This window comes from Vanessa cardui, chromosome 19, assembly GCF_905220365.1.
Source record: "Vanessa cardui chromosome 19, ilVanCard2.1, whole genome shotgun sequence".
Taxonomy (NCBI): Eukaryota; Metazoa; Arthropoda; class Insecta; order Lepidoptera; family Nymphalidae; genus Vanessa; species Vanessa cardui.
In genome coordinates, this window is record NC_061141.1 from 6,736,867 (window position 1) to 6,759,252 (window position 22,386).

At 40.2% G+C, this 22,386-nt stretch overlaps 1 protein-coding gene and 1 non-coding gene across 2 annotated transcripts in view; one reads left to right on the forward strand and one right to left on the reverse strand.

The window, feature by feature from the left end:
* Positions 1 to 21,266, forward strand: part of LOC124537973 (E3 ubiquitin-protein ligase UBR1) — a 47,150-nt gene extending 25,884 nt beyond the window's left edge. The window contains exons 5-29 of the mRNA XM_047114974.1: positions 508 to 662; positions 1,448 to 1,590; positions 2,011 to 2,107; positions 3,021 to 3,163; positions 3,692 to 3,784; positions 4,565 to 4,809; positions 5,545 to 5,723; positions 6,351 to 6,548; positions 6,615 to 6,801; positions 7,455 to 7,640; positions 8,387 to 8,535; positions 9,068 to 9,233; positions 9,575 to 9,689; positions 10,353 to 10,564; positions 11,301 to 11,467; positions 14,383 to 14,558; positions 14,643 to 14,734; positions 14,804 to 14,931; positions 15,261 to 15,377; positions 16,028 to 16,257; positions 16,762 to 16,954; positions 17,095 to 17,334; positions 17,410 to 18,414; positions 18,489 to 18,668; positions 18,738 to 21,266. Coding sequence (XP_046970930.1) covers positions 508 to 662; positions 1,448 to 1,590; positions 2,011 to 2,107; positions 3,021 to 3,163; positions 3,692 to 3,784; positions 4,565 to 4,809; positions 5,545 to 5,723; positions 6,351 to 6,548; positions 6,615 to 6,801; positions 7,455 to 7,640; positions 8,387 to 8,535; positions 9,068 to 9,233; positions 9,575 to 9,689; positions 10,353 to 10,564; positions 11,301 to 11,467; positions 14,383 to 14,558; positions 14,643 to 14,734; positions 14,804 to 14,931; positions 15,261 to 15,377; positions 16,028 to 16,257; positions 16,762 to 16,954; positions 17,095 to 17,334; positions 17,410 to 18,414; positions 18,489 to 18,668; positions 18,738 to 18,884 — 4,943 coding nt within the window. The 3' untranslated portion in view covers positions 18,885 to 21,266. The remainder of the gene's footprint in view (positions 1 to 507; positions 663 to 1,447; positions 1,591 to 2,010; positions 2,108 to 3,020; positions 3,164 to 3,691; positions 3,785 to 4,564; positions 4,810 to 5,544; positions 5,724 to 6,350; positions 6,549 to 6,614; positions 6,802 to 7,454; positions 7,641 to 8,386; positions 8,536 to 9,067; positions 9,234 to 9,574; positions 9,690 to 10,352; positions 10,565 to 11,300; positions 11,468 to 14,382; positions 14,559 to 14,642; positions 14,735 to 14,803; positions 14,932 to 15,260; positions 15,378 to 16,027; positions 16,258 to 16,761; positions 16,955 to 17,094; positions 17,335 to 17,409; positions 18,415 to 18,488; positions 18,669 to 18,737) is intronic.
* Positions 21,267 to 21,376: 110 nt separating this feature from the next.
* On the reverse strand, positions 21,377 to 21,448 carry Trnaw-cca. The gene has a single exon. It is a non-coding gene; the product is annotated as a tRNA-Trp (tRNA).
* Positions 21,449 to 22,386: the final 938 nt, after the last annotated feature.

Consider the following 22,386-nt stretch of genomic DNA (forward strand, 5'->3'; position numbering starts at 1 on the left):
TCAACAAGGCTATTGCTTGATATATGCAATTAAACAAGAAGAAAAATTGAACTAACTCGGTAGAATATTGGATTTCTTATTGTCTGACCTTTTGATACTTATTATAAATTTATTAAAAAACTCTTAACCAGAATCGAATAAAGATTATTTATATAGCAACATGTATATAAAACTATTAAAATGAATATATAGTCTGTAATACTGCTGGGCTAAAGGCCTCCTCTATCTTTGAGGAGAAGGTTTGGAACATATTCCACCACGCTGTTCCAATGCGGGTTGGTGGAATACACATGTGGCAGAATTTCGATGAAATTTGTCACATGCAGGTTTCCTTACGATGTTTTCCTTCACCGCTGAGCACGAGATGAATTATAAAGACAAATTAAGCACATGAATCAACGGTGCTTGCCTGGGTTTGAACCCGCAATCATCGGTTAAGATGCATTTTAACCACTGGGCCATCTCGACTCATTTATATTATTTTCATTTTACTGTTATTCTTTTCAGGCATGGACAACACTTGCGTTCTCTGCGTGGAGTGTTTCAAGGTGTCTGCGCACAGGCATCACAAGTACAAGATGGGCCAGTCCGGGGGCGGCGGGTGCTGCGACTGCGGCGATACCGAAGCCTGGAAGAGGGATCCCTTCTGTGATCTACACGCGGTGAGGCGGCTCTCTCTGTAGTGTATTGTGTCAAACATTGGTTGTCTCATGCGCCTACGTCATACGTCAGATGTCATTCTGAATTGGCGGTTCGGTTTCACGAGGTGTTGTTGAGCCGTAAAATATTCCAATAAGCGTGGTGTATTAAGTGTGTTGACTCCCATAAACAGGACATTACACTCTCGATATACATTTGCAGTTTTTATTTTCTTCTACTTAAGTAAGGTTTAAAGGTAAATAAATGCAGGTTTAAGGACAGGAAGTTGATAACAAGCAAAGTAATTAACACGTTTTGCATTGTATTTGAATGTTATCGATTAAATATATTTTAGTAACATTCCATTTATATTACACCGATACAAATGCACGTTCAAATGATCATTTAATTTTAAACTAAATTATAAAAAAAATGAGATGGCTCAGATGATTGCGGGTTCAAACCCAGGCAAGCACCGCTGATTCATGTGCTTAATTTGTCTTTATAATTCATCTCGTGCTCAGCGGTGAAGGAAAACATCGTGAGGAAACCTGCATGTGAAAAATTTAATAGAATTTGTGCCACATGTGTATTCCACCAACCCGCATTAGAACAGCGTGGTGGAATATGTTCCAAACCTTTTCCTCAAAGGGAGAGGAGGCCTTTAGCCCAGCAGTGGGAATGTACAGGCTGTTGTTGTCGTTGTTGTTGTATAAAAAAAGTACTATCCAACAGTGTCCTACAGCATGTATTTTTACAATGGTACTAGGCCATATATAATTTATTTATTTATTTATTTATTCCCCAGGCTCCTGATAGCGAAGAGCAGGCCCAAGCCAACATTGGCCCGGAAGTGCTCGAACGAATGAAGATCGTTGCGTCGGTGTGTCTGTCGTACTGCTTCAGACTGCTCACGCTTGACCACGCGCCCGGGCTGCCCAATGATTTGATGTAGGTATATGTTTTCATGTAATTTAATTTAAGTATTTGTAACGGCGGTATTCCACCAACCCGCATTGGAACAGCGTGGTCGAATACGTTCCAAACCCTCTCCTTAATGGAAGAGAGGCCTTATCTCAGCAGTGGGAAATTTACAGGCTGTTACTTTACTTTTTACTTTTATTTGTAACGGAATGCCTACCGAAACAGCCGTATTGGCTAGCTTGTAAGGCCTGAGTTCCTCTGTTCAAATTCTTGTTAATGTCACGCTCTGAGGCCGGAAAGCTTTAGAAGATGACTGGACCTGAAAATTAGACTTAAATTTATTATATTTTATATAAAATTTTATCTGCAAATAACTTTTAATAGTAAACATGTAGAAAGTCATCTGTCAAATGACAATGTCAGACTGAGATTATTTTTTGTCTTCAGATTAAAGGATGCTGAAAAGGATCTACTGCAAATATTGGATCAACCTGATTGCTACTGTACTGTGCTATACAATGATGAAACTCATACTTTCGAACAGGTAACATTTTATACGTGTAAATCGTCAACTGTTAGAATCATGCTTTGATGTTAACGATGTCCTATTAATTGTAAGCTCGGCAGTGATGTTCTAGTAAACAGATATGTCATTAACGCGCAAAAAGTGAAGACTAGAAAACGTCCTAATTGGGACGTTTGCCTTTAGTCGTTTTCATCATAATTATGCCAGTAATACGTTACAATACATCATAATTATGTAGTAATACGTTTTGCGTAATTAAAACATCTAGTTATACCTTTTACTTATTGTTTTTATCAAGCTGTCCTTTTTACTTGTAACGAAATATAACATAAATAGTCCCCGGCGCGGCACACTTTTTTCTGTTGTTTAGTATGGGTATAACATATCTGTTTATTAGAATATCATTGAAGTTAGGTGAGCAACCTTACATATATATTTGTCTCATTATACTGCGCTCACTTAGTTAATACTAAATGTTTTACTAGATTTTAATAGCCAACTACCCTCTAGAATTGTTTTTTTTTTTATGGTATAGGTTGGCGGACGAGCATATGGGCCACCTGATGGTAAGTGGTCACCATCACCCATAGACAATGACGCTGTGAGAAATATTAACTATTCCTTGCATCGTCACTGCGCCACTAACCTTGGGAACTAAGATGTTATGTCCCTTGTGCCTGTAGTTACACTGGCTCACTCACCCTTCAAACCGGAACACAACAATACTGACTACTGTTATTTGGCGGTAGAATAACTGATGGTACCTACCCAGACGGGCTCGCACAAAGCCCTCGCACAAAGCCACCACCAAGTATAGGTTTTAGTAATGAATTGAAAACAATGATAATAATCATAATTCACTCGGTGCTAGTTCTCTATTCCACTATGCTGGAGCGTGGCAAGTTAAAGTGAGTGGTCGTCTCGTCCGCAGGTGATCACGACGCTGAACCGCGTGATGAAGTGCAGCCACCGCGACTCCGTGGAGCTCGTGAGCCTCATCGACCGCGAGGGCCGCGCGCTCGTCAAGTGCAACTCCTTCCAGCTCTGCGACAAGCTCAAGACCGACATCGAGATGTGAGCCTCCGTCGTATACTTAGCCACCCGCCGAGTGGTGGTGAGTGGTCACCTCTGCTGCCGACCGGGGCCCTGGATTGTTAGGTCTCTTGTGCCTTCGATGACTCACTCATCATTCAGGATGAGTGATTTCTACAAAAGACCTCAACGCTAGTAGGACAGTGATCAATCTTAATTCCCAGTTTTTTAGCTTAGTAGTTTTTTCAATGAACTTGGAATTATTTATTTATATGTTACTTATTTTAAAAATATCTGAAATATGCATATGCAATTATGAACAGTTATTTTCTTATTTGGTATATAAACGCATATATAATCTGTACCTCTAAGTGCTCTATCTTAAATGTAATATCTCTTACGAAATGACTGAACAAGAGCATCTGCGCTGCAGATGTCAACGTGATAATGACACAGTGTCATAGATTATGCGTTGGCAATACAACATTAAAACTCGTTAAGATAAGTAGCACCCGTGTATGCGTGGTGTGTGAGTCCGTTTGCACTCAGCCGGCGTGCGATGTTCGAAAGGTTCACGTCGCGGCACGGGCCGGCTCTCAAGGTGCTCGTCATGCACGCGCACGTCGTCGCGCACCAGATCTTCGCCATGAAGCTGCTCACCTGGTGAGTCATACGATTTTATACACAATACACAACAACAACAACAGCCTGTAAATTCCCACTGTTGGGCTAAAGAGGAGGAGGTTTTGGAACATATTCCACCACGCTGTTCCAATGCCGGTTGGTGGAATACACATGTGGCAGAATTTCTATGAAATTTGTCACATGCAGGTTTCCTCACGATGTTTTCCTTCACCGCTGAGCATGAGATGAATTATAAAGACAAATTAAGCACATTAATCAGCGGTGCTTGCCTGGGTTGGAATTCGAAATCATCGGTTAAGATGCACGCGTTCTAACCACTGGGCTACCTCGACTCTTACATCTCAACACAATACACAAAGTCTACGATTCTGTGGTTGAATCCGATGGAATCAACTTAATCGATATACATATTTTGAAACAAAGTTGAGTATAAACTTGGTGGTAGGGCTTTGTGCAAGCCCGTCTGGGTAGGTACCACCCACTCATCAGTTATTCTACCGCCAAACAACAGTACTCAGTATTGTTGTGTTCCGGTCTGAAGGGTGAGTGAGCCAGTGTAACTACAGGCACAAGGGACATAACATCTTAGTTCCCAAGGTTGGTGGCACATTGACGATGTAAGGAATAGTTAATAATTCTTACAGCGTCAATTTCTATGGGTGATGGTGGCCACTTACCATCAGATGGCCCATATGCTCGTCCGCCAACCTATACCATAAAAAAAAAAAACGATGTATACACTTGTAGTAGGTTACATTCGAGTAGTATATATATTGAGGGGGGGGGGGTCGTCGGCAGGCTGCAGAGCTTCGTGAGCCAGGAGCAGAGCCTGCGGCTGGCGGTGAGCCAGGTGGCGCTTGCGGACGAGTGGGCGGCGGGCGGCGGGGCGGGCGGCGGCGCGGGCGTGGCGGCGGGCGTCATGCAGAACGACTGCCGCATGTGGAAGGCGGCGCGCACGGCCTGGCACCGCCTGCTCATCGCCACCACGCTCATGGACTACTCCACCAAGCGCGCCATGGCCATCCTCTTCACCAAGAACTACGGTCGGTGCTCGCTGCCTCAGATGTCTGGACTCAAATTATAAATGCGAAACTTACTCTATATGGAGTGAGGTTTACACCAATGTTATATATTGGTTATATTTTTGTCTCGATAGGCATGACGACCGACCCTTTAAAACGCAAAGCCCCCTATGATGGCAATCTTATAATTCCAAAGTGGTACAAGCAGAGTCGGGTGGAACTTCCTCCTTTTTCCCTTTTTTATTTTGATGCGAAAATCTTCGAAAGATCCCAGATGGGGGCCGGATTACTATTAACTAAAACCCCGACGATGAGCGTCCTTGAAGAAATCGTATCCAAAAATGTATCAGCTCTTACCCGTTTCGTACTTCTATCGAGGCATAGCCGAGTATGCTTCCAGAAAAAGGGAGAGTAGAATAGCGCCACTTTATCACAATAGTATTAGTAAGAGCTTACTGAGATTTTTTTTTATGTATATCCCGTCCATAAACCTGTTCGCCAATTTTATTGGTTTGTGGAGATAACCCACCAGAAAAGCAAAGCATCCCAAAAAGCGTTAAAACCATTGACACGACTGCCCAAAACTGATATAGCGCTGTATGAACAATATACCAAATATTACAATCTTACATTTTCTACGAAAAAACGTATTTGATGTTATATATTATAGGATTAGTTATGTTCATCTGATCGAATTAACCAAATTGGAATGTCAGTCGAGCATTTCAACGGGATTAACCGACCGTCTGTGCACAGGGTCGATCCTGAAGGACTTCATCCGCGACGACCACGACCACTCGTTCTCGATCTCGTCGCTGTCGGTGCAGCTGTACACCACGCCCACGCTGGCGCACCACCTCATCGCCAAGCACGACGCGCTCTTCGTCGTCATGAACACCTTCGTCAGCGAGTGCACGCGCCGCTGCAACGCCGAGGTGAGCGACCTCCTCATCTGAGATCAGCATCACAAGCACCTAACTCTGTCTACACTTAAGACACCTCATCTGAGATCAGCATCACAAGCTTACATTTATCCCTGTGGATGTGATGTTTATCATATGTTGGAATAATACAAAGACTCTCCTCACAATCAATACTTTATCTCTCCTGAAGTGGTTCAATATCATAACTGATACAAGATTGATTATTTTGCTCGATCCTTCCAATTCGACGATTAAAGTAAGAATGACCATTTCTAGGCTTACTCCTAGTATTTAATGTTTACACGCCCCTCCTCCGACTGTAGCAACATAGGTTTTGATTTATTTAAAAAACAATTTAGTTTAGTCAAAACCGGATGTTGACAATCAACGTAAATTGTAACAACTATTTAAATCGAATTATTTATGCTGATAATACTTTAATACATTGAAACAATAAAATATGATCATATTAAAATAAATATGCTAACACGTATAAGTAATACAAATATCTGTTAAACTTACACCTGTACCCTTTATGATTGCAAGGAAATTTCTTTGATGTTATGGTTACCTGTACCACATACCCAAAATAGCAAAGCTGCATCATTGAAATATATTTCGATTGTATTAACTTTTCAGGGTCGTTTGGAATTCGACAGGAACCACATATCTACCGGATTCAAGCGCGCTCAGTTCATACTCTACGACGTGAAGTACCTGCTGGGTTCCGTTCCGACCGTGTTCGATGAAGATTTAAGGAAAGGTTTCCTGCATGGTCTGTCGCTGATGCTTAACTTGCTCGTGATGATGCAAGGAATGGACTCCGTAGTCAGACAAGTGAGTGGGATACGACTTGAGAAATACACTCAGCGATAGATTGCACAGTGAGGTCTTCGTCGGCAGGTCGGCCAGCATATGGAGTACGAGCCGGAGTGGGAGTCCGCGTTCAACCTGCACGTAAAGCTGGCGCACAGCATCACGCTGGCGCTGGAGTGGTGCAGCGCCGAGCGCACGCTGGCCGCCACCGCCTACCGCATGGCGCTACGTCGCCACGCCGACACGTGCGCTGCGCACGCGCACGAGCTGCGCGGTCAGTACGCACCTACCCCGCGCATGCGCTACACTCTATGACACAAACTATATGTTATACTAGCGACAAGATACGATGGCCGTTTTGACACATTAAAAAAGTGACGCTAAATGTAAATTTATTATCGATATAATATATTCAAATCTTTGTTTTTTTTGCAAGTAATTTAATTCAAGTTTTTGTTGCAAGTAGTAAGTCTATTTAAAATAAGTTTAAGTAATATATTCGAACGAAATCAATTTAAATCAAAAATTGGAATTAGAATAAATAACTTTATAAACACATTACATTAAAGAAATAAATTGATACAAAAAAGAAACAAAAAACACTAGTGGCTATATTTATTGGAGTGGTCCATACTGCTGCTTTCAGTCTTACTGCCATCGTCACTCACATTAATTATATGTTCATTTTCTAAAATATTATCTATTTTCACATTTATTTCATAATCGTCCTTTATTAATTTGATAGTTCTATTAAGTTTAGAAATCACATTCGATAAATTGTATGACTAACGCACGTCACTATCGACGATAAAGAACAACAATTTGCTCGTTTGATGTAATTATTTATTAAATACGAAACTTCATGAGCGGGCAAACGTCAAAACGGCCATCATAGCGTGCCGCTACTATAACGTGTACGTGTTACAGAGCTGAGCAACCAGAGCGCGTTCGTGATCCCGTACGACGTGTCGAAGGAACCGGTGTCGGTGCACCGGCCGCTGTCCCGGTTCCTGGCCGGTTTGCACCTGCAGCTGCACCGGCACGGGCTCGCCTACCACAGTCGCGAGTTCGACCGCCCGGACTCGCCCAAGCCGACGCCGGAGGAGCTCATTGGTTAGATTGCTTCGCTTTGTTTACTTACTTTAATTTAACGACTATTTTGAATCTATTATATGTGCGATGTAAAATTCTTTATATAGATATTATATTAACATAAGAATTATTCATATTAATTATACAAATATGAACTAAAACTGAGTCGAGATGGCCCAGCGGTTAGAACGCGTGCATCTTAATCGATGATTGCGGGTTCAAACTCAGGCAAGAACCGCTGATTCATGTGCTTAATTTGTCTTTGTAATTTATCTCGTGCTCGGTGGTGAAGGAAAACATCGTGAGGAAACCTGCATGTGACAAATTTCATAAAAATTCTGCCACATGTGTATTCCACCAACCCGCATTGGAACAGCGTGGTGGAATATGTTCCAAACTTTCTCCTCAAAGGGAGAGGAGGCCTTTAACCCAGCAGTGGGAATTTACAGGCTGTTGTTGAACTAAAACTAGTTACTATATAAATCTTGACCACGTGGAATGGTGGCAAGAATGCTAGCAGCATTTCCCCGTTGAATCGCAATTCCGATTCTTTGGGCAAAAAACGAACCAGCCCTCCTGTCACCAGTAGAGGCAATGAGTTATACTTTTGATGAAGCTTTTGGCACCACTACTCCCAGGGCCAAGCGTTTGGACGGCAAATGGGACTAAATAATAATTTGACATAAGACATGAATATTTAGATCTTTTACTGCTTCAACTTTTCCTCTGTCTTTTGATATATCTAAAATTTGTTATTATTTCATCAGAGCCAGTCCTGCGCACGATGTCGATGATCGCGCAGGTTCACGCCGGCATGTGGCGACGCAACGGTTTCGCCTTGCTGAACCAGCTCTACTTCTACCACAACGTCAAGTGCAGAGCGGAGATGTTCGATCGGGATGTCGTTATGTTACAGGTGAGGGCGTCGTTTGTGGACAGTACACATTTTGGGTGACGAATGACATGATGATGATTTTAGAATGAGTCGAGATGGCCCAGTGGTTAGAACGCGCGCATCTTAACCGATGATTGCGGGTTCAAACCCAGGCAAGCACCGCTGATTCGTGTGCTTAATTTGTCTTTATAATTCATCTCGTGCTCGGCGGTGAAGGAAAACATCGTGAGGAAACCTGCATGTGACAAATTTCATAGAAATTCTGCCACATGTGTATTCCATGCAACAGCGTGGTGGAATATGTTCCAAAACATTCTCCTCAAAGGGAGAGGAGGCCTTTAGCCCAGCAGTGGGAATGTACAGGCTGTTGTTGTTGATTTTAGAATAATCGTTTAAAAAAAGAAAATGCCTTTATTTGAATGGCAAAGCATTTTCTTTTCTTTTTGAATGTCTAAGATTACACAAAGTTAAATTGTTTCATCTTTTGTGCACAATCCTTAGGGGATGTACTCAATAGAGTATGCTCTTAGATATCTTTATTTTTTTTTTTCAGATTGGTGCTTCCTTAATTGAAAGCAATGAGTTTATAATTCACGTTTTAAACAAATTCAACCTGCTGGACTGGGCCGCACCTGATTTCGAACAAAAGTCCATAGAGGATGACACCCTAAGACATACCATCAGCATGGTTGAGGAGTTCCTGAGACTGCTTATTACAGGTAAGATATTAAGGGTAAATATCTCATCCCTCATCACATATCAAGCTCGTCTATAAATCCATCAACTGAATCATTCCCAAGAAGTGTTGGTGTCAATTTGATTTGCTTTTAAATGTATCAAATCGTTTTTTTATTGTAATGTTATAAACATAGCATTGATTTGAATTGAAAATTTTATAATTAAAATCTAATAATATACATAGTAAGATACTCGATTCGATGAAATATTTGATATTATAACAAAGTGTTAAAAAACATCTTTTATTTTCATCAGCTAAGTAACATTAAGCTATAATTCGCAGTTTATGACAAAACATTTATGGGATTATGTTTTTTTACAGTGGTCGGTTCCCGCTACATGCCAGGAGTAGGAGAGGTGACCAATGAAGATCGCACCAAGAAGGAAATCATACAGATGCTCTGCGTCAAACCGATGCCACACTCAGAACTCAATCGGTATTTGATTATTTCACTGTTTTGCGAAGTCCGCTTGCAAAGATGTTTTGCACGGTCTGTTGTAATAATAACATATTTTGCCAAAACTCTACAGTCTACTTAATTACAACACAATAGGCTCTTATATATATTTTGAGTCTAAAAATGGTTATTTACTAACTAAACTTGAAAATAATACTTAATTTATTCAAAAATCAATAAAAAAATTGCATTTTTTCAAAAGTTTGTCACGTGACACAAAACGCTCCTGATTGGCCGGGCTTATGATGAAGTCACTTTCTTGTTAACCTTGCTTTTCTACTATATGTACCACAGATTAAATTACAGAAAAGTGACGACACCGACCCGATTGCAGCGCCATATGGTCTATATAATATGTACTAGAAATAAAAAAACGACTTTTACTGGGTTCCCCAACTTCTACTAAATAAACTAGACAAAATAATTAGGTCAAATCTGACCTAATTATTTTGTCTTTTTAATTCATGCTACTGAGCAAATGATCCATTTAGCGAGTACCTTCTCTTATAGACTGAAATTTTAACCATTTTTATACCTGCTTTCTATTCAAATTGAAACTTCGAGATATGGTTATACAACTTATTTTTTCTTGGTGATATATAAGAAAAGGTCGTACTTCATACAAGTTTATGTTTTATCTAGATCACTCCCCGAAGATCAATTACACGAGACGGGTCTTGAAGCTGTGATACACGAGGTGGCAGACTTTGTGAAGCCGACCGGCGGCAACAACCGCGGCGTTTACAAATTAAAGCCCCATCTCTACGACGAGTATGACACGTTCTTCTATCATTACACTCGCGAAGAACTTTCTCGAAGCGAAGAAGAACAGAGGAATAGACGGAAAGCCGCAGGTAATAATGATGTGATGATATCTATCGAGGTTAGCCTTTAGTTGAGTCACAGATAAAAGTAAACATATATACAGAATATTTAGGATTAGTGATGACACACACATGTGTATAATAAGCACTATAGTCTGTTCGCGTTAAGAATGCAGTGAGTTGTCATTCTTTACCGGCCTGACTCCGCCCCCTTTGACCAATCAAATCTTTTCAAATTACAAAGTCAAGTTCACATTTAATTAATTGTTAACTGATATTTTTATTTTTATAATTTAAATTTTGTTTATTTATTTATTTATATTTAATTTATTCAAGCTGTACACGTAATAATGTAACCTATAGCTACTAGATGACGTTATGTCAAAATATGTAAATTTCTACATCGCGATTGCAAGATTCGCAAACGATTGTATATAGTGTTAAGAATTTTGTTGATTAATACCCCGATTCGATTTTTTATTTTAATGTGTATTTTTTAAATTCATTATACTAAGTCTTTAAAACAAATATAATTTGTTGGAATTTTAACACAAATATGCATACACCTTCACAACGCTGTTAAAAAAGATTTGATAGGTCAGGGGGCGGAGCAAAACCGGTAAACAATGACAACTCACTGCATTCTTAACGCGAACAAACTATAGTTAATTTAAAAAACGTACCATGGAAGTTCTTAAATACCTTAAAAAAATAATCATGCCAATATTTTTGTAGATGTTAAAATACGATTATTTGTGAAATTCAGGTCTCCCGGAATGCTGCCCGCCTCCGTCGCTGCCCAAGCTGTCGGCGCCCTTCCGCCTGCTCGCCAACCTGCTGCAGAGCGACGCCGCGCTGCACGTGCTGCGCTGCGTGCTGGAGAGGGCCCTCGACCTGCGGGCCAGGTCCTTCTCCGAGCCCCAAGTGCACAAGGTGACCATCCAGGCGTTTCGACGTAGGCTACGTACCAGACGAACACAGCGAAAGAATTTCCTCGCGGTCCTCTCCAAAGATACCCCTCATGCATCGCCCTATAAAATCGAAAGTAATTTTCACAGTATTGTCACAGTATTTCACAGAATGTTTTTATGGGGTAATGCAGCAGAGATTGAAGTTGTTTTTATTCTACAGAAAAGAGCTGTCCCGATATATTTACAATATTAGCTCCAGGACATCATTACGCGAAAAATTTAAAGAAATAGGTGTATTAACGGCTGTTTCACAATATATTTATGATAATATAATCTTTATACAAAAGAATATTAAAAATTATTCTATCAATGCTGATGTACATACTATTAATACAAGAAATAAGAATAAACTTGTAACCCCCAGTTTCCGTTTGCATACGGTAAATAGAACGTTTTTGGGCAATGGTATACGCATATATAATAAGATACCGGAAAATATAATCAATTTACCATTTTCAAAATTAAAAAATATTATTAAGACTAAATTAATAAATAAATGATACTATTCATTAAAAGAGTACTTTTTAGAGAGAAACGCCTGGAGTTAGGCTCGGGTTCCATCATAGGACGCTAAGCACTGTCAATAACAGCATTGTAAATGTGTTTATTTCAAAAGAGCAACTATGCGAGTTTCTTGCCGTTTCTTCTCGCTAGAAGCTGCTTTCCGAAACGGTGGTAGTATTTGATTATTGACGATTCAAAAACGCTTCATTTATTTATTTATTTATTTATTTGAAACGCCATCGGCATATTCACAATAACACATATATAATAAAAGTACACGGACCAGTGCAGTGTGCTACACCACTACAGGCATTTACAGCACTGTTAAATTAAATACAAAGTATTACACTCTTAAGTAATATTAAAACTTAAATACTATTAAAAACTTATATAATATTAAAAATTTATATAATATTAAAAACTTAAACTAGAACCAACATAGACTAATAAGATTTTTTCAAAAAAATAAAAATAAAAGTATAATAAAAACATACTAACATACTACTCACTTGCAGCGTATAATAAGGATTTTTTAAAACTAAATAAATTTTGGTGGTGGATATCGATGTCATATCTGTTTATAGAATTGTAAGTTCTGATGCATCGAGTAATAGGAGAAAATTTTCCTGTATTCGTACGGTGTCTTGGTATAGCGAACGTATTTTTGATGGGGTGTCGGGGTATATTACGTGGGACATACAGATTAATATTAGATATAAGCTCTGGCGATTGTATTTCACCGTTTATTAGTTTATGCAGAAATAATAAGTCGTTAATGGAGCGGCGCTTCTGCAATGAATCCATTTTAAAATGCTTCAGACGTCTTATGTAATCTGCAAGATATGGACAACTGTTATCCTTATACGCTAAAAATTTGGTGAAGTTTTTCTGCAGCCTTTCCACACGGTTAATATGAGTTTTATAACTTGGGTTCCACACTGGTGATACATACTCGATAATGCTACGAACCAATGCGCAATATAAAACCACGATAGCACGAATATTTTTAAAATGGCGACAAGTTCTTTTAATGAAACCAATTATCTGCCATGCTTTTTTAATAGTCTTGTCTATGTGTTTTGTAAGTAGTAATTTCTTATCGATAGTAATGCCCAAATCCCGTATTTCCTCGACTTCAGCAAGCCTATGATTAGCTATATAATAAGCAGATGGCACTGTGTTTCTGTTTTTAGTTATTTTAAGGAATTGACACTTTGCAGCATTAAGTAGCATTCCATTAGTATTGCACCACTGTTTCACAGAATCAAGATCGTGCTGCAAAAGAGTTACATCATTCATAGTTTCTATACGTCTATATAGTTTAATATCATCAGCGTAGATAGAGTATTCACTGTGTTTAATGTAATCACTAATGTCATTAATAAATAATATAAATAATATCGGCCCTAAATGTGAACCTTGAGGAACACCGGAACAAGCCAAGTAAGGACGCGACTTAAATCCCTTAATCACAACTTGTTGCTGCCTATTACTAACATATGACTCTAACCAACGTAATAGTTTGCCATGAATCCCATATCTTTTTAGTTTCAACAACAATAAGAGATGATTGACTTTGTCGAACGCATTGCTGAAGTCAGTATAGATCGAGTCCACTTGAATTCCGCTATCTACATAATTTGATACATCGTTAAGGTAACACACAAGATTACTTAAAGTAGATCTACCCCTACAGAATCCGTGTTGTTTTGTTGTGATAATTTTACTGCTATATTTCGATAAGACATCACATATAATACGTTCAAATGCTTTTGCAAAGTGATTCAAAATAGACACTGGTCTATAATTATCAACGAGATCTTTATCTCCTTTTTTAAATATCGGTATAACATTAGCAATTTTCCAAGCCGATGGAAATTTACCGGTTTCGAAGGATGTTTCAAAGATTATTTTTAATGGCAACGTTAAATTCTTATATGTTCTTTTAATGAAAAGAGAAGGGATCCCATCAGGCCCAGCCCCTTTATGAGGGTCGATATTCTTTAGAATATTGTAAATGGTACGTTCGTTAAATTTTATAGAGCTTAAAGAGAACTGGTGATAAGAGTCCTGCTGTTTAAATGTTTGAATTTGATTTGTTTTAAGTATATTTTCAGAATAAACATATGAAAATTTTTGTTTGAAGAGATTACAAATATCCCCGCCAGTTTCAGCTATAACAGGACTGCCCGACATTTTCATTTTACTGGGAATATTTGAAGATGTTCCACGCGTAGTCTTTACAAAGGACCAGAATTTACGCGGGTTACTGCAAACACCTGATATTTTGATTCATTGTGAAGTTTACTTGAATAAAATTGATTTGATTTGATTTGATTTGAAAGCAACTAATGAGGATCGTCCGCACCGCAGGCGCTGCACCTGATCGGCTACGCGCTGCGCGACGAGGAGAGCGGCCACTACGAGTTCCTGGCCTTCGCGGAGAGCGCGGCGCGCAGCGGCCTGCTGGCGCTGCTGCAGCGCCTCGCCGCCAGCCCGCGCGTCGACGCGCACCGCGCCCTCGCGCGCTGGCTGCTACACCGCATGCGGTGCGCCCCCCCCCCCCCCCCCACGCCTCGCTCGGCGCCACCCTGCTCCGACCGAGCTCCCGCTGACTCGTGATATCGTTCCAGGTCTCTGCTGGGGCAGGGCGACGAGAACCTGAGAGACATCGAAAGCATGGAAACCGACCAGGAGGAGAAGCCTCCGTCCGACGAAACCGCGGGTATGGCTCGAGACTGATCGACTCGTCGATGCGATAAATTTATTTATTGTTATATATTATTTAATTTAGATGCCGAGAAGGCGCGTCGTGCGAAGCTAGCCGCCGAGCGCCGCGTCAAGCTGATGGCGCAGATGAAGGCTCAGATGAATAAGTTCATATCCAACAACGCCACACTCTTCCAGGAAACCACGACTGAGGTGATTCGATTGTTATTAACGTGCTTATTACAAATTGTTAAAATTTTGGAGTTATAAAAGAAAGAGAGGCTTATGTATTCTAGTTTTAAGAGGGAATTTTAAATAACTGCAAATAACAAACTATTTCATAGTCTTATAATTTGTCTCTGAAAATTCATGAGAACAACTATTTAAATTTTTATTGTATTTGATATGATAGCAGATTATAAAGAAGATGTTCGATTTTGTCAGACAAATAATACTTAAAAAAATTAATTCGTAATTTAAGTATACAGGAAACTTTATACTGTGGGTATGCCTAAATATTCCAACTGCTTATACAATTTAAGGTCACAGAGGAAGAGGAAAAGCAGGACCTGCTACCGCTGTACCGCGGGGCGGCGCTCGGCGTGTGGGGCGGCGGCGTCAGCGAGCCGCCGCGCGTGTGCATCATGTGCCAGGAGCAAGTAAGCATGGGCGCGCTCGTTAGCTTGATTCAGGGCCGTATTTAGGGGAGGGCAACCGTGGCAAATGCCCTGGGGCCTCTACATTAGTGGGGCTACAGTTTTCAGCAAGTTAACAAATACCGAGATATTAGATAGTCAAATTATAATAATGTTATTATTTAATATTTTAAAAGTTACCGATACAAGTAAATAAATCATAGCTTACTGATTGAAATAAAAAGTAATTAATTCATAATAATATAATTATAAGGTTGTTCACGCTTCTGTTTGTCTAGGGCTTTGTGGTCCGGGGGCCTCCAGACCTTTAAATCGGACTCTGGCTTGATTTTAAAATAAACTTATATTGTTATATCAAATGTACTTATAGACTTGCAACCTCGAAATAGTATTTTATTAAAAATATATATTAATCAATTTTTATTCGATATATTACCATATATCCGACATATTAAAAAATTATAACCATAGAATACTTAAAACTAAGATTTGTTTATCTTTACTCCCTCTTTGATTGGTAAAGGGCAAGTATACCTTTTCGATTTCAACCAAGGCCTCTATACCTCCAAACAATATTCATACACATAACTAAGGAAGCAGGTTTATCGTATCGGTTTCTCGCCTGTATACTATATCGAACGAGCGTTGTGCAGGCGCGCGTGGAGGCCATGTCGGAGCCGCTGGTGCTGGTGGCGTTCGCGCAGCACTCGAGCGTGCTCAACCGCAGGGGCGCGGGCGCGGGCGGCGCGGACGCGGCGTGGCGCAGCGCGTGGCCGCCCGCCGGCCTGGGCGCGCAGCCGCACGTGTCGTGCTGCGGCCACGCGCTGCACGCGCGCTGCTGGCGCAAGTACGTCGACGGCGTGCTCGACAAGGAGAAGCTGCGGTGAGTGCGCCCGCGCGCCCGCCTTGACGTGCTATTCAAATCAAATCAAATCAATTTTATTCAAGTAAAATTCACAATGAAGCGTTTTTGAATCGTCAATAATCAAATACTACCACCGTTTCGGAAAGCAGCTTCTAGCGAGAAGAAACGGCAAGAAACTCGCATAGTTGCTCTTTTCAAATAAACACATTTACAATGCTGTTATTGACAGTGATTAGCGTCCTATGATGGAACCCGAGCCTAACTCCAGGCGTTTCACTCTAAAAAGTACTCTTTTAATGAATAGTATGATTTATTTATTGATTTAGTCTTAATAATATTTTTAAATTTTGAAAATGGTAAATTGATTATATTTTCCGGTATCTTATTATATATGCGTATACCATTGCCCAAAAACGTTCTATTTACCGTATGCAAACGGAAACTGGGGGTTATTCGATTAAACGATACCTGATGTTCCGTATGCATTAGTTGTTACCTATTTTAAAGTACTTTTCGCCGCAGGCCGTATCGCATCCGCCAGCCGGCCGCGTTCGACGTGGAGAAGAAGGAGTACCTGTGCCCCCTGTGCGAGAGGCTGTGCAACACGGCGCTTCCGCTGCTGCCGGCGCCGGCGCTGCCCGCTCGGCCGCCGCCGCCGCTGTGCGAGCACGTGTTCAGCGACGCCTCCGAGCTCATCCTCAAACTTAAGCACCAGGTAGGAGTACCACCAAAGAATAGCAGAAATCGTCATGATAATATAATTATTAATTAGGTTGTTCACGCTTCTGTTTGTCTAGGGCCCCCACTGCTTTGTGGCCCGGGGGCCTCCAGACCTTTAAATCCGACTCTGCGCAGGTGTGCTCGGAGTCTGTGCACCTGTGCACGGAGTACTGCGAGGATATGCACTGCACGGCGCGCGCGCGCAGCGTGGGCGCCGTGTCGTCCGACATGGAGGACGAGTCTGCCGACGAGACCGAGGTTTACGTGTCCACGCACGCCGAGAACCTCCTGCCCGCCGAGTTCCTCACGCACTTCGACGGCGACCTGCCCGACTACAACGAAACCACCAAGATGCTCGTCGAGGACTTCGCCAAGGTCATACTCGCTCGCAACTCCACAAATACATAAAAGACAGAAGTAAAATATACGATTCGATATTTGTATTTACAGATGCTGCCGGGGATATGTGGTCTAACTGAATCTGGTGGCATGGTGTCCGTTGCAGCTCTGTACCGAGCCACATCTTATACCATCATGAGCACCGATGCGGTCCTCCAAGCTGAGAGCCGACCCCTTCTCGGCGACCTGCCTTCGAGACATCGGGATGCTCTGCAGGCACTCATACGTCTAGCTGCGGTTGTCCCGACGATTTGGTCCTCACCCAAACACATCTCCCACCACGCCTTGAGCACTTTGAGCACTCTGGAAAAAACTTCCCCCCTTACACATCAAGTTTTCGGAACTCTAGTCGCCTTAGTTCTCACCGCTCCCTCGTTATTCTGCAAAACATCCGGCCCCGCACGCCCTACGCACTTGGCGAGACAAATAACGCTAGAGGCGTTCAGAGCGACACTGACCAGAGCCTTGATAGCCACCGACGTCAGTTCCTGCACCAGCGAAACCATGGATGGCACGGAACCGACCAGGAAACCAGACTTAGAAAACTTACTATCATTCATGAAGGAACTGCGGAGAGGAAACCTCGAAATTGAAAAATTAAGTCCAAACGAAGTCTGGGAATGCATAAAGAAGCAGTGTCACAACTTCCTGAGATGTTGCTGTCTTTTCTACCACTTTTTGAGCGACATCCAACCTCCCACGGAATTGACCGTGGTGGGCGGAGATACCTGGGAGACGATGTGCGGATACCTCGACCTGCCGAGCACGTTCAGGGATCTAATCGACAATCTCCTAGCCAGAAAGAAGGCCCTCGCCTGGGCGGAGCTATCGACCGACTGGTTCACCGGCGATCTATCTCCGAAAGTAGTGCTCGAGCCCAGCGAGCCCCCGCGACTGATCACGCTGCCCGACGACTTCTCGGAGCTAATGAACGTGGTCTCCGAGTTCTCGTGCCCCAATTCGGAGCGGGAGGACAGCAAGAACCCGACGATGTGCCTCGTCTGCGGCCAGATCCTGTGCTCGCAGAGCTACTGCTGCCAGGTCGAGATACGCAAGGTAACCCGCGGCGCTCGCGCTTTGCCCGCACGCACGCACAGCGCGAGCGCCGCTCACGACCCCTGCGTCCACAGAGCGGGCGCGGCAACGGCACGGAGCTGGTGGGCGCCGTGGTGGCGCACGCGCTGTGGTGCGGCGCGGGCGCGGGCGCCTTCCTGCGCGTGCGCGAGTGCGAGCTGCTGCTACTGGCGGCGCCGGCGCGCGGCGCCATGCTGCCGGCGCCCTACCTCGACACCTACGGCGAGACCGACCAGGTGCTGCGCCGTAAACCCGCTGGCGTGGCGGAGATTGGCGTCCCCCTAACGATTTATTTGGTATTGCAGGGCCTCCGGCGCGGGAATCCGCTCCATCTCTGCCCTGAACGCTACGAGCATCTCCGCATGCTGTGGCTGAGCCACGGCATACACGAGAGGATCGCGCGAGGACTCGACACGAACATGCTGGTCACCACCACCTGGCAAAACATGTGAAAATGTGACGCCCCCTCGGCATCGTGTGCAGGCGCGACGTGAAGCGATTGCGGTGCGAGCTCGTAGCGTCGAAGGCGTAACTTTAAGATTGTGAAGAGAATTGATTTCGACAGATATATCCGTTTGATATCTGGGAAAGGCGCTTTGCTTCGAAAGGCGCATCGAATCGGTTTTTCTTCTCTTAATTTTGGACGTAGTTACGGAAATAATAACTAACTAATTTTGGTCAAAATGTCGTAAATGTTGCATGCGTGTTACAGATTACTCTTAAAAGTGGCGGTCGCTTTAGCTTTTGTAGGCATATTAATTTTGCCCTACAAATGGCTCATTTTATTTTAAGTTAGTATTAAAAAAACGTTTTACTGTTTGGTTTCCGAAACTGCGTCCAGTTTTATCAGAAGTCTTTCTTTATTTTAACGTTTTTTACAGAAAATTTTCACGATGTGGTTTCGTATGGAAATATTACCTTCCAATATGAAACCGCATGTATTGTCCCCAGTTGAAAAATAAACAAGATAATATGTATCGTAAAAGATCTCTCATTATTACCAAATAGTTAAATATAAATTTCACGATTACGATTACGACTACGATTGAACTGTGATAAGCCGAGATTGGCTTTTAACATATGCACGGACGTGCGTACTCATATTGATAATTTTTCAGAGGGTTAGTTTGTAGATCTTTATAGTAATAATTTATTATTAAGTCCGGATCTAAATTGTGTTATTAGAAATACGTAATACGACTTCTGGTCTCGTTTCATACTAGCTAAATGTAGAAACAGTGTTTCAAGGACACAGTATAGAATTAGATCGGATGATGCTTGAAATTAATTAAAAACATTTCATTTTAAAATTATATATTTTGGTGTAAAACGTGAGATTTTAAAATTCATTCGTTGCCTACTTGTTTAAGATATAGTTGTTGCACAGAGAATAAATAAAATAATTAGCTATAAAATATTTAATATAGTTTCAAAAAAGTAATTGGATATTACAACTTGTCTCGATATGCGATAAGAAATAAATCTAAATGTGTACAAGTTTTGTTGATCGCTGAGGTCATTAGACATACAGACAAAAATAAGCTCTCGAAATTTATGACAAATAAAAATTTTGATTTAACGTATTTATTAAATGTTTGTTAATTGTATAATAATTATTGATTAATAATACAAAAATTTTCGTCTAACCCTTTTAAAATAAATTGTTTTCTTTTAATGCAAATTTTGTTTGTAATAATTCCTAATGATATACTATAAGTCATATAAAATTGTTATATGTAGAGCCCTAGTCCTACCCACGGGCCCCATTCAAATTGTGTATACGCACAAATTACTTTGTTGATATAAAAGTCTTGTTTAAAAATGTAACAATGAATTTGTATGTTCGTGTTTGCAAATAAATTGATTGCTTCATTTATTTTTGAATTTGTTTTAAATATATCATATTTTTTCACATCTTGACATTTAATGTATATAAGTTATTTATAATTTCCAAATTTGCTTAACCAAACTAAAAATAATGATTATTTATTTGCATCTTTTTATCAATATAAAAAAATATAACAAAATAGATATCCTGTGAAATTTATATTCCAAAAGTCTTTAAATATTTTATTAAAATACAGTGATTGTAAAAACAGTTTATAGTTCGAGAAAATATATGTATAAAAATAATATATATTCAATATGCATATTTTTATAATTATCCGAAAATTTGGTCGTTAAATGAAATCTTTTGTTATAATAATTGTATATACATATAATTTTTATTGTGTTCGTGCAATAAAGAACCTAACTTTATTTTTGTGTGATTTCTAATGTAGCTAGTAAAATAGAATAGTCCTTTAAATATAACGTTCATCATCGCTGAATGGTTGTACAAAGATAACACCAATTAAATCTTATTGTCTATTACATAAGTGTAATTTTCTTTAACTTGCCGTTATTGCCTTGTAGTGAATTATTTGCACTTAAAATAAACTTTGTATAAAGATTCAAAACTGTTATCACTTGAATTATTAGATAAATGGCTTTTATTTGTGCCAACGATTTCTCTTAACATTTGAATGTTAAAGTGTTCAAACAGGACTGGCGGCTTTGGCAGACTAATAAAATATCTTGTTAAAATAAATGAAACGAGAAAAAATTATCCTTTATTATGTAATTAATTCATTTTGAAGATGTTGATTAGTCTTCAAATTAAAGTTATTAAATACGGTATAAATAATTTATTTCTATTATCTTATAAAAAATAGGGTACCTAATAAGGTTGATCGTAAGAAAAGTCATAAGAATGTTACTTATGAAGAGTTTGTATGAAAAAAGCCCAAAATGTTTAAATGTGAACTTATAAAATAAAAATTCGTAAAATCGTACACCGTGTTTATATTATGCGATTTCCTTTATACCTTATGGTAATAATGTTTTTTTATCTAAATTCAAAGCAAACTATTGGTTTCATATAAAATAATAAAAATATATCGTTTGACCCCGACGTGATTTGAACACGCAACCTTCTGATCTGGAGTCAGACGCGCTACCGTTGCGCCACGGAGTCGATATTTGGAGTGTCGAATTTAGTAAATTCATACATTTGAATTTGTGTTGATTGTACAGAATATATTTTCTAAAAATGTGATGCCCACAATAAATAAATGTTGTTAACGAGACTATAACGAAGTTAGTTGGCTTTTTCCGCATTCAGTCAAATGATAATGTAATTTTTCGACAATCTTAAATCTGACAAGGACTTGTCATTTTAGAAAGGCCTGTCTATCCTGAGGATTGACTTCTTTTACAAAATGTAGGCCGACGAGCAAATGGGCCGAATGGTAAGTGGTATTTTAAGCCTCATATACATTGGCGCAAAATATTACCTACTCCTAAGATCACACCAATGCGCCAATCTTATGAGCTAAGATGTTGTACCTACTATTACTCTAGTTCAAATCCCCTTCTAATCGGAGCAGAACAATACAAAATTCTGTTTTATATATACGTATTTGCGGCTTGCAATGATGATGTATGATCAATGGGTTTTGGCTTAATTTTGTACATACATATATAAGAACTTATCAAAACCTTTTTACTAGTGAGTATTATTAATTTCCTGAATGCATGCATTTCTTGGTGTTATTATTCCCTGGAAAAATTGTAAAAAAAATTTTATCTCTTTAAATAATCCAATGTGTGTCTTATGTTGTCTGTGTGTGACATCACGGGCTCAAAACGAATAAAGCGATTCCTGAAAGGTTTTTATCTGTTCAGTTAAATCATTCAGTTCAAGATAAAGGAATAAAGGGTTCAATTTCTATCTTAATATTCTCAATTAATAATATAAATCCTTCTTATGATTTATAATTTATTTAAAAATAAAAATAAATTGTATGGTCGATTTTTTTCATATTAATTAAATATGTTAAGTTAATATTAATGTTGTCTAAAAAGGTTATATTAACAAAAAAGCGAAAATAAAACAAGGACTTGTAACAATTT